Source organism: Apteryx rowi, unplaced genomic scaffold (assembly GCF_003343035.1).
Source record: "Apteryx rowi isolate R43461 unplaced genomic scaffold, aptRow1 scaffold_2, whole genome shotgun sequence".
Lineage (NCBI taxonomy): Eukaryota > Metazoa > Chordata > Aves > Apterygiformes > Apterygidae > Apteryx > Apteryx rowi.
The window spans coordinates 4,468,988-4,485,234 of NW_020448307.1; the positions used below are offsets into that span (position 1 = coordinate 4,468,988).

The following is a 16,247-nucleotide window of genomic DNA, read 5'->3' on the forward strand; positions in this document are numbered from 1 at the left end:
TTGTAATATTGATCTAATCACAGGCGTATACTAACATTATGTCGATGCAAATTTGGTAAAGGCGCCTAGTGAGAATTATAAGTCAATATTTGTATTCAAGATATGCTTCAAATGTGTATGTAGAAAATGGGGCAGATCAAGGTGTGTGTAAGGGAATGGCTCTCTGAAAGTTGTTTCTGGACAGAGCACTGCCCTCCTCTGCCTGTCCACGTTGGGATGAACGAGGTGGACAACTGTTCTGGTTTTAATGGTAAGTGATGTTGACCTTGCCGCTCCATTACTGCTCCAGTGAACTTGTGACTTGATGTTATAATTTTAGCATGACTGGTCAGAAAGAAACCTAGGAAAGGCGGCAGGAGCCCTCCTTCGCTATGGTCAGCGACCAGGATCCCCCCATGTATCTCGCTTCTGTGTATGTCATCCACGTTATGGTAAAGACCATGTGAAAACCAGACTCTCATTAGTACGTATTAAATAGTGTCCCTTTAATGCACAAGATGGGAAATGATAAACAGTTTCCTAAGATACATAAACAAAATCAGAGAGAAGTTCCAGCTTTCACATCTTAACAGGGTATGATGAATAGTTTGGCATCATGACAATATCTGTGTCAAGATAATAAGACTTAGGATGTAATCGCTCTTTGACAGAGTTCTTTGGTAGCTTTCTATTTGGTAGCTTTCCTACCTGAGGTGTATTATATGCTTTACTGAGACAGTGGAAGGTCTTGTTAGGTAAGTTTATCCGACCTGGCTCTGGACTTTGCTGTCACCAAGATCATTACTGTGATACCTTTCATGTGACTCACTTTATTTCTCTATTTTTTATGCAAAACCGGTGGCTGACTCATGTGCCACAAATAGCATTAAAGCAACAGGAAGGAGCTTAGCTGTGTGGTGGAAGGAAAGCCCAGAGCCACTTTTTGTTATGGTTTAGTTGTTTTTTAAAAAAATAATAACCTAACAAAGTAAAGTGTAGCTACCTGGAAACAGAGCGTTGTAATTGTCTACTATTCACAAATCGTTTATTCAAGTCAGTGTCAAGAATAGATCCCTGAAAACGGAGTCTTGCATACGCACAGAGTTACTCATATGCCTGTTTGCAGCCTGAAATAAGCAGTGATTCATCAGCAAGAAAGTCTGAATTAATTAGAGAATCCCTAGTCTGTGATGGCCACCCTGTTTTCTCTAGACATATGATGATTTTGGAAAGATAATGACTGTTGGCGCTTGTGATGGTACAACAGAACCATAACCAGCTTTTTTCCACTTTCTCCAACGATGAACTCGATGTTGCAACACTGCAGAATGTCGTAATAGGGAGAAGCCCTAGGAATGGGAACGGGATGTTTTTTATAACGTAGTTTCCAGTTCGCCGTCTTTTGGTTATTAATTGCAATTTTCGGCATAAATAGAGACGTGTCTGGAGCAAGGTTCGGCCGTTCGTATTTTGTACCTCAGCAAATTAAAAACAAAAGAAAAAAACGGCAGGTCTGGTGGGGCATGGGCTGCGCAGAGCAGGGAGAAGGGGGATCCTCGCACAGAGCAGGGGCCGACGGACCCATAGACAGACAGAAGGGGACGTCTGCCGTCGTGCTGTGCAAGCGCATCCGCTGTCGAGGCCCGGGGCTCATCTGGCTGGTTGGAAGGGCAGGAGCAAGGGTGATTTAGGACCTCAAAGATTTGAATCACTCCTTTCTTCACTGACTCTAAAGAGACCCTATAGTCTCTTAACCTGACACATAGGACCATATATGTCTCTATAGGAAGACACTCAGGACCGCAGTGAAGCCCTCAGAGGTCAGTGCCCTAATCACGGCCAGGCTTCTCCAGCGTGATTGGACCTCAGCGCCCGTCCGTCCCCTGCTCCTCGGTGGGATAATCTTGAGCAAACACGGTTGCTTTGGGGAAAGGGAAAGATGGCAGCAAGGAAAAGTTGTGCTGCAAAATCTTTAGGTACCGTTTCCCTGTGCGCCCATGATAATCCTTGAAGCTGCTGTCTTGGTAACGATCTAGCAATTAAAGGAAAATATTGGTATTTAATTAAACTTGTCAATCAGCCAGAAATGAATTTTCCTTATCAAGAGGAGCTGTATTTGATTTTGTCACTTAGGAACGGAGGTTAAAGACTCTTGTAGAGTAAAACTTTAATTAAGAAAAGAGATTTGGATTAACATGTGAGGCAGAGAGAGAATGAAAGGTCCTCTAAAACCTTCTGAATATGATTCACAGGAGAGGAATCTAAATATGGGAACTTTTTTTTTTTATTATTATTTAAGGGGGAAAAAAGTTAAATGGTGCTAAAGCTTATGGGCAGAAGAGATACAGGAGGGATTTTTTATGAGGATAGGATGTGTCTATTCAATCCACTTTCCTGCTCTTGATATTTAGTCATTTCAGATATTCAAAGTCTGGAGAGAAAGGGTGTACAGGGGGTGGCATTAGCAAATCTGAGGGATCTGGATGCTTGAGTCTTATGAACTTTGATGGCAGAACAAGCACCTCTTCCGGAAGCTTTGAGAAACCCACTTTTTGTCACTTTGCTGCTGCGCTGGTGGTGCATTCGCTAGTGTGGGAAGGTCTCCCCAGCTGACATTTGTAGCCATCCTGCAGTGGCTGGTTGAGTCTGAGCTGGGCACGTTGGGGAAGTGGGTGCTGCCCGCTTGCACATGCTGACTGTCCAGTTCATCTTTTGGCTAATGGACCAAAACAAGTCTCGTTGTGTAAATGTCTAAACCATTCCAGCTGAAACTTTCAAATTGTCACCGAGGCTCAGACACACAATACAGAAAAAGTTCAGCACAAGAAAGTTTGGAAAACGTATAAACAACCAACAAATAGTATGACCATGGAGGTCAGGGGGTGCCTTTAGCGACATTGCTCTCTGCCTATAATAAACATCAACCAAAACCAAACCATGTTGCCTTCAGAGACCTGATGGCATTTTCTTTACTCACTGTTGTGATTATGATATTTTTTCCATTCCATATATAACCCAGCAAAGACAGATAATGCGCCATGCAGAAAGCAGGCAATTCATGCGTATTTATCATTTTAAGGGTATGCTTCTGACGTGGCACTTGAAGGAACTTGTACACAGTTCTCAGATTTCCCTGTAGAATTAAAATGGCACTTGGGAAGAGTTATTGCAGGTTGCCTAATTTAGGAGTACTCCTCTCAGAACAGTCTGCAGCAGAAAAAGCCCCAAAAGCATGTTGTTAATTTAGTGTGTTTACGGCTTCCTTGAAGAACCACTTGTTTCTTTCTGAGTTCTGCAGAAGATGAGAGTCCCTGATGAGATGTGATGGGGGCACTATTTGCACGGAAGAAGAGAGTAAACAGCTGTGTAAAGCCACTGAGTCACTGATGAGGGATGCTAAGGGTTTTCTGAAGGCGTCTACTTAAAAAAAACTGACATAAAGCTGCACAATTCTTTAGTAGGGCTGAAACCAAGCGGCCAAGGCTTAGCTGCGAATATACTCTGGAGTCGTGACTGTATGGAAAGTATTGTGTTTTCCCGATTTCCACCTAAATAACAGAAAATTCAGTCCCTGGAAGTTTTCCCTTGACATCTATGGACTCTGGATCAGGCCCTTAGAGAGTAAGTTTGTGGTGAGAGGAATTACATGATTTCTCCAACAGAAAAGAGTCCAAATAAGATGTCTCAGCTGGCAACAACCACTTGGGCAGACTCCGTTTTGCAGTCTGCTACCTGCTTCCTCAAGGTTAATTTAAGAATTTCTCCCATTCCTGCTCCACAGTTACTAATTACATTTGCAGTTGAGGGACTGGAGAGGAGTCAGGTTTGATACTGGAATCTGCAGGGAAGAATCAGTTAATTTTAGTCCTAGATGAAGTTTGGGAAGGTTTGTTCTGTGCAATTATAAGCTCTTGGCGTGCAGAAATACCTCACTGAGGAGTTTCTGATCTTTTCCCTTAATAATCAGAAGGCTTTTTCTGATTATTATAAAGCTGCTTCTGATTTCTGATTTTTCTGTTTGGTTGGTTTATATGTTTAAGTTGCAAAGTTAAATGAAGCCGTGATTCTCTTCATCCAAAACCACACCTGTAGCTAAGCAAGTACTCCAATATTTCATTAGCAGACCCGTCCGCTAAGTACTAGGTGAACAGAAGGAAAAGGAAGGTGGAACGATTTTATTAGAATATGTCACCTTTGACAGCCGTAAATCTAATTGAGCACACCCAGGTTCCCCACCAGCCTGCAGCCTTCAAGGAGAAGAATCTTGTTTGATAAGGGAGATGCTTGAACAAGTGCCAGGAATGAGGTATTTGGATAACTGATGGATGGTGCTTGAGTTGTTTTAATGTGACAGGTGAACATAATTGATTTCCCTTAAACCCTGGGAACTGCCTGAGCGCGGCCGGGCTCTGCGGGGCCACGTGTGTCGGCTACGCGTGGTTTTGCAGATCCTCCCACGGGGAATTACCAATCTCAGTTCTGGCACACTGTGAAAACTTTTCTCTTCAAAGGCCATGTGGGGCTTTCAGCCATGGCCTGACTGAGCCGAAACTGAGAGTAAAGTTCCTGCTGACGTAACGGTACCAGTTACGGCTGGGGAAGGCCACCCTTCGCCTCGTGGCGTGACGGGCGGTGCTTTCCCATCAGTGGTGAGCCTTGCTGTGCCCGGGGCATCATCATCCCATCACCAACCCGGCCTGGGAATCATGGGGATCAAGCCAGCAGCAGCTCAGGCCAAGGCGACCGGTTGACCAAGAGTCAAAGGCTCCTATCCAGGTCGATTATATCTTGTCCTGCAAATGGAGGGCACGTTTTCTGGAGTGATGTTAGTGTCTGTCATTGGGGAGACTGTGATTCAGCTCACTGTGCAGAGAGAAGTCTGGAAAACAGATCAGCTGCGAATCTGGAATTCTTCGAACTGGGGGATGTTGAAATCTATGTTCTGAATTTGGGTGTATTTCCACAGTCCGTCCAAAAATATAGTTTTCCATGGAGCAAACTGGTAAATATCACAAGGCAAACCTAAATCTCGGAAGCACATATTGAATGGCCAATATCAATGGAAAAGTCCTTTATAAGTTGCCAGAGATATTTTGAGGCAGAAATAAAGAAAAAGGAAAAAAGAGCCTAACCAAATAATTTCCTATCCACTTATAGTTCCTTAGTGCTTTCCTCTGAAAAATTATAGGAATCAAACCCAACAAATTTAATTAAACCCATATTAGTAATTAGGGAGAATTCTGCTAGAGCACGCAAGAGTAGGTGTGCCATCCAGCACACTGAATAGTGTGAAGCTAGTCTGAAATGTTCCTGCTATATTGAGGTTTTGCTTTTTCAGTTTCTTCTTGCTGTGTTTTTGTGCTCAGTCACCTCTTTCTCCATTGAGTGCATTGCCAAAAAAATCAAGGTTTTTCCTCATCTCTCTGCTTGGACATGCTTCTGGATGCTTGTATTGTATCACCTGTGTTCAGTACAAAACATGCCCATCGAAGAAGGACATGAAATATTCAGCTTTGTAGCTGAGAAGGATGTTTGTCATTTCTTGTGATCTGACCTGGAAGAAGGGATTCTTTGCCCTAGAGAAACTTGCACTTGAAAGTCTGTCAAAATATTTTGATGGTGCCTGTGAAGGCCTTAGCCCAGGGCTGCCTGCAGCACTCCCAGTTAGAAAAACAGCTCCTTAATTCCCTCCAGTCTAGTTTGAGGAAGGGAGGCTTCATTTTGCTCTCTTTTCGGTTTGTGGTGCCCCGAATTCACCTTTCTGTTGCTTGTGTTGGTTGGCAGCTTCCGCAAGGCACCGACATCAGGGAGGTCAGGGTTTACTGCGTTGGCAGATGGAGACCTTCCTGCCCTGCAAGCCCCACGTGTGCACCACAGCCGTGACCTGCTGTTTTGGTCTCCTGTGCTGGTATAGGCCTTCCTTTCCTTCTCAAGACTCAGTTGTTCTCTTTGGATAATTATTTTAGGTGTATCTGTGTTTGCTTTAGGACCCAAAGCAGAGCTATGTACTCTTCAGCAGACACTGGGACTTACCGTGAGGTCTTCCATGTGTTGTTTTTGTTAGCATCCTGGTTGTATCCTGGAGAAAAAAATACTCAGTGCTGCAAATACCATGTGGCCGGCAGGATCATCCTTTTGTATTATATAACCCATCAGCAGGGTTCCACTTTTCTGGGAATTCTTTGTTCTGGAAAAGTAGTGCCAAGCCAGTGAGATTGATTTATGTGACCAAGAGAAACAAAACACTCATTGCAACATTTCATAAACACAGAACTGCTCCGGGGACCTTGGTACAGAGGTGACTAATGCTGCCGTCCCCGAGTCCCTCAACTCTGGCCGCTGGGCATGAAGGCTGCACGGCATGTGCTGCGCTGGAGGGCACGACTTACCGGACCTGATCACTGCACCTATGAGGCTCCCTTTTGTGAGCCCTGGGGCATATAGTGACCCAAGATGTTTTGGGGAAGTAAAGGAACAAAACAGAGCAAGAGATGTGGAGTTTTTAAGGAAAAAGCAGCCTGCCAGCTGGGGAAGTAAGCCCTGGGGGCATATGCTTGTGCTGGTCCTGTGATCTGATCACGTGGTCCTCAGCCGCACAGTGTTGGCTACGGCTGACAACAGGCTACTGTGGTAGGTAAGCTTTCAGTCTGGCCCACTATAGCCTTTCTTATGTTTTTATGTTAATCTAACATGTTCATCTTACCTCCAGGATGAGGCACGTTTCCCTCGTCCTGGTTGTTCGGTACTTGGGTTCTTGCTGGTTTTATTCCCCTATTAGTCCGTTTCCCTTATCCATATGATGGGACAAGCCTGTCATGTAAGACTTTTGACGTTTTCACCTCCCAACATATACCCAGATATATATGCCTGGGAAAAAAACCTTATTTAGCAAGTCCAGTGTGTCTGGACACATATCACAGCAAATGGCTCTGCATCATGGGAGATGGTCGTATCAGAGTTCACATCTCTGTCGAGGAGATTATTTCCTAACTCATTGCTCATGGATTGATGCGCTCTGTAAAGATAATAAGCCTTACATTACCGCATTTTCACTTAGGATATTAGCAATCAAAATAGTTCCCTCTTAGGTGATCACACAGCAGCGAGAAGAGTCTGTTTACTAGCGCGCTTCCGCTCGCCGCGCTGCGCGGCGATTCATGTGCGGCCAGGGCTCGCATCCGCTATCTCCGGAGCCTCGTCTCCGCACATGAAAGGCAAGGGCAGGGCCGACGGCAGCCGCGGATGGAGGAGGAGATCAAAGCCTGGCGCACATGTGTGCGGCGGGTCGGCCCGGCCGGGGGCTCAGCACAGCCGTGCTCCATCAGGCGCGACGGGCTGTCTCGGCCCCGCAAAGGTGCACGCTCCGTCTTCTGCGAAGCAAAGGGGCTGCGAACCAAGTAACACGTTTCAGGCATCATCACTGGAGAGGAAAATCACAGGAATCAAGTAACAGGTGTTCGCAGGGGGAAGTATTATACAATAAAAATTTCGGAACACAAAGCAGCACGTTTCCTGTGCTGGTACTTATATTTACACTAATTTTCAAAACATGAAATTCATGCAGAATTTTCTACTTGAAATGCAGCAACAAAGAAACAACTGCCCACACTTAAGCAATCAACCTCTTGCTATTCTCATGCTGATAGAGAGGTCAAGGAAGTGTCGTAACATGATCTAACTCATTGGATGTCATGTCTTCCACAGTTGTAATAAATATCATAGAATGCCAGAAGTGGATGTAAACTATTAACAATACCAAGGGGGAAAAATACAAGAACCATGAGTTAAGTGGCTCTATAAGAGCATAAAACATTTCACTTGAGGTTCAGGCATGATATGGAAGAACATGGAGCCCTGAAGTGAGACCCAGACCATCTGAAGACACAAGTTTGAACATTGCTAGTGCTGCTGATGGAACCGCACCAGTTTACGCTGAGAACCTGGCACTTACGGATGTGTTTAAAGAAATGTATATTTGAATAGCTGTTGCAAGAGATGCATATTCAGCATGTCTGATTAGAACAGTGTGAAAGGAACAGATTTCTTTTTACAAGCCTGAGTCTGAAAATAATTAAATGGCCTTTCACAAAACGCTTACCCAGAAGCCTGCAGAGAGAATTCCAGCTCAAGAGAAAATCAGCTGAGGGAAGTTATGACCCATTAAAAGGGAGACAGTTAGTAAAAAAAAGGTGTATTTCAGTACTGTTTGCTTCTAATGTTGCACACTTGTGTACCAGATGCTTTTCTCCACTTCTGAAGCAGCAGAAGGATAGTTTTAGCTTTCTCTAACACTAATTGAAAATGCATTAGTGGCTGAAAGCAACATTAGCTTTTGGTTCTGAGAAATTTCCTCTGCCACAAAGATAATTGCAGTAAAAACTGAAACACTGAAATAAATGTTAGAACATTTTAAAATCATAAAACTTTCAGAGCTTCCCCTTTTCTTCTATAATAAATTAAAAGCATGACAAATTTCGCCTGAAGATTCAAACATTAAGAAATTATTTGGCAAATGACTCTTCTCAGGCCCAGCATCTCTAGCCTGGGGAGGGCTTTGAAAAGGTCATAGCAATTTGTCCCATGAATGGCCTCTCTTCAAACGCCTGGGGCTGAATCTGCGGCAGTGGGGTGCAGGGACATTGGCCTGAGCAGGACACGACGCCAGCTCTTGGGAAACTTGCATACTAGGCTCTTTGCCGGATGAGCTAAGCCAGCTTCTTGCCATCACCTTGTGCAGAGATATCCTTGTTCAAGGAGGCACCTGAGCGTGTGTTTAAATCTCATATGAAAGGAGGTATAAGTACTTTCCTAGAGATGCTTTCTTGAACTGGATCCAGAAGTGGTGGCAGACTTTGTTTTACTGACTTGGGTAAAGACCTGAGCCACACCATGTGCTCCAGGAAGCCTGCTGTTACTGCTGAGTCTGGACCCTCAGGATCTTGTACTTTGAGGACGGATGGACTCTGCCCAGCAGGTCAGAAGGAGGCGGCAGGTTTTGCATGTTGCCCTCTCTGTGTGCAAATCACAAATCAGAGCCTCAACCTTGGCAGGTTCTTCTTCAGCAGGAGAAGCTGGAATACACAGAACAGACAGGAATCAAAATGTTTAAGCCTCACATTTGGCATCCTACATGCAGACAGTGGAGCTCATCTTTAGGACATCCAGTTTATAAAAGCCCGTGGTCTCTGTGTGTACAGTAATTTCTTCTGTGAAGCAGAAGGTCTCTGCTGTTTCAGTGCATATGTTCTCTGTCATAGGGGTCTGCACAAATCCTTCATCGCTGTGCCTCTAAATTGTTTCTCTCTCACAATAAAGCAGGGAGTGCAGCAGTATCCAAGTTTTTATCTTTACTTTTTACAGGTGCCAAAGCGAGGACCCAAGAAAGAAGTGACTCATGCAAGATCAAGCAGGAATCCTATTGCAGAACAAGAAACCAAATACCCAGCCCTGAGACATTGCTCATTGCCGTCTTCTTGTTGCTGGTTCTTTGTTGTTGTTGCCAAAAGTTAAAATATCTCTGTGTTTTTGCCCTATTCAGAACTGTTATTTCTCAGTTGTAATCCTAAAGACATGTGCCGTTCCCTGTGTTAAGGGATTTTTTAATGAACAAGGTATTAAGGAAAAGTGTTCTGTGTCCAGCCACCAGAAAGAATATTGTATAGCCATAAGCAACAAGAGTGACTGTTCCAAAGAAACGTTTACGTAACTTCATATCATCCATAAAACCCCAGGGTCTCCGTGAGACGAGGGTGGGACTGCAGCATTCCTCCGTGAGCGACTAGCGTGGCTCTCCCGTGGCCTGCAAACGGGCCGGTGCTCGGGCCCATGTTTCCTACAAGCCATCTGTTTTGCTATTTATGACTTAATGTGATCTAGAAAAAACGTTGCAACAAGCCGTTTTCATCCCTGTGGACTGTGCTGCTTTTCTCCACCACCAGCCTTCAGCAATGACCGCCGTGGAGCTGAGGTTGGGAGAGAGGGTGGGTGGCACTGGTGCTGCCAGCTGCGGTCCTTGGGCAGAGCGACAAGGTGGAAGGCCCTTCCTGTAACCGCCAGGTTTGTGGCTCTTTCCCATTGCCCCCCCCAGAAGGCAGCTGTAAATCACAGCACATCACGCTGGACATAACCCATTTCAATCTCATCTCAAGCAGACAGGGCATGGGTGTGATCCAGCCTGATCCAGATGTGGCATGGACTTTGTACCCTCATTATTTAGGAGAACCTCCCTTACTGTCTAAACAGAAGAACAAAACAAGCAAAACCAGTGAATTTTCTTCTAGACAGAAAACTCCTGGCCCTCATTGCAGGTGGAAGTGAAGATTTACAATCCTTAGAGACACTGCAGAAAATAGGTAGTTGTAATGGAAACAGTGACAGACGCCCTGCCCTCCCTTCTCATCTGGCCACCACGGTGCTGCCGGCGGTTCGACTGCACTGGGTCTCCTGGGATGCTGCGCTGGAGGGGACAGTCAAGCCAAACATGTGAAACTCATGAGAAGCTCAGTTGCAAACCCTCCTATTGGCTTCACGGCACACGCTGTGCACTTATGAAAACCAGGTCTCAAGCCCTGCCAGGCTTCTTGACAAGTGAGGACTGTCATCGCCATCCTTGGAGGCACCGCAGGGGTATGAACTCCGCAGGGCGGACGTGCGTGCGCTGGGGAGAGGTGAGGGGTGTCCATCCCAGGACCCCTTCTCCCTCTTTGCTTGGGACTGCCACCATTTGGGCTGACAGTTTCCCATCTGGGCTTTCACCCAGAGATGCCTTTCATTTTAAGGTTGAGCAAGATGAAAGCAAGGGTCTGTGCAACAGAAGAGTAAAATGAAGTTTGAGCAAAGCTAGTTTTGCATTCAGACTGAAAAAAAAGATTTAAGTACAGTTTAGGCCTTGTTCTTGCTCTCTAACACCACTGATCTCTGCTCAGGGAGAACAAATGCATCTTTGCTCACATCAGAAAAATCATGGCTCAGTCTCTTCTTGAGCAACTTTTTGCCACAAATTAGCCAAAGGCAGAGAGCTGAAGCTTGGGATGGAAATAGCTCTCATCAAGAACAAGTGCTCCAGGGACTTAGGAATGTGATTTTATTAACTTTCTGTCAAAGTTCAGTGCAGGATAAATGTCTATTTAAGAGTATTAGCTATGCACTCTGTCAGAAGAGGCCTTTGCAAGACCTCTCTCTTGCCAGTCTTCTCACCAGCTGCTCAACTCGCTTTGAAATGTAAACGAATGAGCAGTTGGGAAGTGTTTTAAAAGGATATAAGTGGAGGCAACATGCACAAAACCTCTAAAAGGCTGCACTCGGCTGCTTTTCCGTGGAGCCTGCAGCAGCTCCTGCTCAGAGCAGGCGCAAGAGCCGCGTTTGGAAGCAGGAGCGATTGTGAAATCTCTCAGCGATGAGCAAGGTACTCACTGAACATTTCAAATGATTTATTTTGAAATGGAAGTGAATGTATTCCTTGGACAGGCTGTTCCTGTGATGAAAGGAGTCTTGTTTGTACACCAGGGACGTAGCATCCCACAAACAGGAGTTCAGATTTTGGCATTACGCACAAAAAGACAGCTCCCACGAGCAGTAATGGGAGCCAGGTGGGATGGAAAAACAGTTTTAACAGACTCAACTTTACGCTGCTTGGTCAGAGCATGTGCTGAAGCTCACTGATGGTCCCCCCCCCCGTAACACCAGTAGGTAGGCAGAGCTCGTTCAGATATTATTCACTTAACTGATTCCTTTCCCAGCTCAAGGTATATCCAAATGGGACCTGAATCATACTGGGGGGCTGTTGGGTACGGTAACAGGACCCCACTCTTCACTACTGATTTCTATCTGAACTCGGCGTTTAAGATTGTCAGCTTAAAGACAGTGACCTGTCTGTAAAATTTACATTGAATTAATGATTGATGCCCCCAACTTCTGGCCAGCCAAAAGGACGTGCTGATGCCGCAGGGGACACGGGTGAGGCGTTGTCCCCTTGCAGCATCTTTTGAAGCAGGATCTGGAAGACGAGGTCGAAGCACCTCCCCTCCCCTCCCACCGCCAGCTGTGTCAGGAGAAGGTCTTTTTTGGCACTGTCTACAAATCCCAGCCTCCACTCTCAACAGCAGAGTTTCCGTTTTACTAGATGTTATAAATCCACCTTTGTTAAATCTCTGAGGTGTCCAGCAGCAAAGAAGGAAGATCTCTCGAGAGCCCCCAAAGAGAGGTGGTGGTCGCAGGAGCACTGGGGCTGCGGGGGACGGTGGTGCCACGGCCGGTCCCTCCTGGCCCCGCGCAGGAGAGGGTGCCACACGGCGTGGAGGAGAGCGGGCTGTCACCCCCCAGCTCCCTTCCGCTCTCCTAAATCGCCTTCTCTTTGAAATGCGTTCCCAAAGTTCACAGCCCTTCATCTGTTTATTTTTACCATCTGAAATTTTCTGAGCCTGAATGTCATCTCAGCTGTGCTCCTAGAGCTTAATTCATTCTGGGCCCGTAACTGTGCTTTCATGCTTAAAGTAAGTATTTTGAATTAGCTAAATGAGATTTCTCTCTGTTGTCGGTGACTGTCAGTCACGATGCTTTTGACTTTCAACTGCAAAACGCGTCCGGGTTCAAAAGCAGCACAGTAAGCTGATGTTTAAAGCATGAATTAGACTTTTAAGAGGCAAAAAAGAAAATGCTGGAAAGATGGGATTTATAAATGAGTTCAGACACGAGGCCATAAATTATTACGTGCATTTGATTTCTGTATACATATATAGGGATTTTTAGGAGGCTGGTTGCTATGGTAACTCCTTTACTGCATGGTCCATATGTTGCTTCTGAAATTCTTTTTTCCTTAATGGAAAATTACACCCGTGGACACGGATGACATTCATAAATCTCCTAAAAAAGCAACAATCTTCCTTTTCTTCCTAAATGTCATCAGCTGTGCAATGGAGGCTTTTGAAGTTTGCTTTTCCCCCTGGTCGGTTTACCAAATAAGAGCTGGGAATGGCATCCCAACCTTTCTTTATCTGCCCCGAAATCTTTCAAGAGCCTTGCTGTGAACCTGCCTTACCTTGCTGCCCCGCGCCCCGCCGCACCCAGCACCTGTGTAAACGCGCTGCGGTATTTGCACTTTGTCCTTCTCCAGCGTCTCTGAGAGCTTTGATATGTGGTAGGAGCACCTACAAGCCAAATCCCCATGTGGCAGGAGACAGGCAATAGTAAATGCCCTGAACTTTTTGTGGGACGAGGATATGGGTCCGAATAAGCTCTTCATTACAGAGCAGAGCTCCAGAGCTCTCCAGGCAGCAGCCGAAAGTGGAGGCAGGCAGCCGGAGAGGAAGAGCTGGACCCCTATGCTGGTGTGAGCTCAGTTCTCCAGACTTGAGTGCATTTGGATTTTCTGTTCCTGAATCAATCCAGATGCCTAAATTGGTTGTTTCTTTTGCTCTTGCTGGAAAAAGCCTGTTGCATTTTGTGGGTTATGGAAGGCCTTTCATGAATGCACATGTCAACACTGCAGCTATTTCACTGAAACGTTATCCATTCCAACAGCGCTTTTGCCGGGAAGTTTTATGTTTCTGTTTTGGGACAAGAAGAGGGCTTCTGCAAGAGACACCCAGAAAAGAAACTATGGTGGTGCCTAATGATGCTCTCAAACAGCCCTGGGCGGCTCGTGCTGGGGCCTTGTGACGGGACCTGCACTAGGGACTGCGCCTTGATGGCTCTGAACCTTCAAACAGCTCTTTTCAGATAGGGGCATTTCTCTGTTCATCTGCTGGGGTGGGGAAAAATAAGAAAATCCAGCTGCTTGCATGGTTGCAACTGATTGCTTTGCCTGGTCTGTTTTCAAGTTTAAGCCAAGGGACTAGAAATCCACAGTACATAACTGCAGCGCGGGAGCTGACGGAGCAGCTCCCTGAGCTGAGGGCCATCCTGGGCTGTTACCCTTCCTTCAGTGTGCCCACGCTCACGTTGTCCCTCCGCATTTCACTGCTATCATCAGCTAAGAAAATGCATTTCAGTAGTTAAGTTAGGAGTGGATTTGATTTTGTGTATCTGAAGTTTACCAAAAACCCAGAGCCATTTCAATGTATTTTTAACCTGATTTTTTCCTGCAATTCTTATTAATGGCTCCAGCCTGGAAACCTCTGCCTCTCTATAAGTAAAGAGACTGTGAATGTTGGCTTTTCAGAAACCTTTCTCTGAGCTGTACACAGCTGCGCTCTGTTTTACATTTGAAAGGTTTGACACCTTAGCAGTATAAAGTTATAGGTTTTATCCCTAAAACTTCCCAAATGCAGTTTCCATTATTAACACAATCGTGACAGCTACAGCTTGTTTATATTGCTTCACCTGGGGCACATAAACTTAAAGGACTGAAAATACCTCTATGCAATAAAAGAATTTTATATAATTGCTACCTCTTGCTGTAAGGGACAGCTGGCCTTTGAAAGTTAGGAACTCATTCACGTCATCGAAGTAAAATGTGAGCCCGGGCTTTAAATGACTGTAATTTATGTTCCTCAAGCTCAAAACAAAAATATGGCTGTCCAAAGGGCAAACACCTTTCCAAACAAACTAATATTTATAATTCAACTTGAAGAAAACGAATGTCTGCAGCTCCCTGACGGGAGGCCGTCAGCGGCTGTCAAGCGTCGCTGCCTTTTCTTTTGCTACCTCGCTTTGTTCATATCTCGGGTTTGCTGGCACCGAGAAGTTAATGATGTTCCTGTTTCTACGGACACTTTGCTAACTGAGCGAGTGGAGAAGGCACCCGCCGGCCCCTCTCAGGACACCCCGGCGGCTGGTGGGTGAAGGCACCAGACACCCCCCCCGTAGCCCCGTGGCTAATTATTTCAGTGTCGTCACCGGGGTTCGCGCCAGGCCAGCCCATCACGCGCAGACGTGGCAGCGGCTGTGTAATTCGAACGTCTCTCGTGCCTGGCAATGGCTAAGGTCATATCGCTGTCCTGCCTGCAAGGCGAACAGCTAGGAATCGCCCTGGAGTTCTAGTGCAGAGCGTTTTCTTGTCATTGCTTCTTGACATTTGTCTGAAAACCACTCATATACTTCAGGTTTAGGGCCCAGTTCCAAACAGCTGTTGCTTGTTTAGATTTTTTCCCCTTTATTTTATTTTATTTTATTTTATTTTATTTTATTTTATTTTATTTTTTAATTTATAACATTGAAAGCCTCTCTGGAGTGGGCTGACACCAAAAATATCTGTTCTGGCCCTTGGGTGAAGGCACCCACCCGTGCTCCATGCTTTTATGATTTGCAAATTCACCAGCACATCTTAGGGCATTGCAAAACAGCAGCGACAAAACCCACAAATCCCGCAAAACAAATTCCCGGCTCAGAGCCCCGCTGTAGGCTTGCAGACCCAGCCTCACAGGGGAGCCTCCGGCGATGTGAAAGGTATCTTTCCAAATCTTACTTCTGGCATGAGCATGAGCCTTGGCTCCGTCAAACAGAATGTGAATTTGTCATGTGCTTTTAATATGTATTCAGATGCATCTGTGACTTAAAAATAGTTAATCTCATTTTTGTAGTACTCAAAAATTTGTTTTTGTTGCCTAATACAGCTCAGTGGTGAAAAGCAAATGGCAGATTTTCTTATTTCTGGATTGTGTAAGTATGGCCATCAAAATCCGGTTTCCAGCGCGGAGAGGCGGTAGAAGTTGAATTCAGGTTTCGCTTGAGCGTTGTGCGGGTGAACGCGATTCCTTCCCTCGCGCCCCCTCGTTGCGCAAACTCGCTCCCGTAAAAAGTGAGCACAGCTTCGGGCAAAGCATATCCAGCTAAACCGAGACTTGGTGTTCAGGTGACGTTTGCTGCTGTATGTGCCGCTCGTGCAATACTATCCGTGGGCCTACCGAGGAGGTGCACGGGGTGTTCTGCGCCCGGCTCTCGCACGGGGCTCGGGGCCCCACGGGGTGCCGCCGTCCCACGTGGCGTGAGCACGCTGCAAGATGGGAATTGGGCTTGGTCGCCTTTTCATTGCAGGGTCATAGTGAAAGTAGTAAGGAGGGAATTTGAGAAAAACACGGAAGTGGCTTTAGAAAATGTGTTCAGAGTCCTGCTCCCAAGCGCGAGGAGGAAGCTGAAATGCAAAGCCGCAGAGCTGCTGCACCCCTGAGCTGTTCTTGCGTTCACTGATGGTAATAAACGGTCACAGAGATCCAGGGAAGCATATATTCCCTAAGATAAACCTGAATGGGTAATTGGACCATCGATATGAACTTCATTTTAATTTATTTTTTAATTCTTCGACAGGGCAAATAACAGAAAGCTTTTGGGGC

At 45.8% G+C, this 16,247-nt stretch overlaps 1 protein-coding gene across 1 annotated transcript in view; it reads left to right on the forward strand.

The window, feature by feature from the left end:
* Positions 1-216: 216 nt before the first annotated feature.
* Positions 217-16,247, forward strand: part of SLC25A48 (solute carrier family 25 member 48) — a 63,942-nt gene continuing 47,911 nt past the window's right edge. Inside the window, exon 1 of the mRNA XM_026063535.1 lies at positions 217-250. Within this exon, the coding sequence (XP_025919320.1) occupies positions 217-250 (34 nt within the window). The remainder of the gene's footprint in view (positions 251-16,247) is intronic.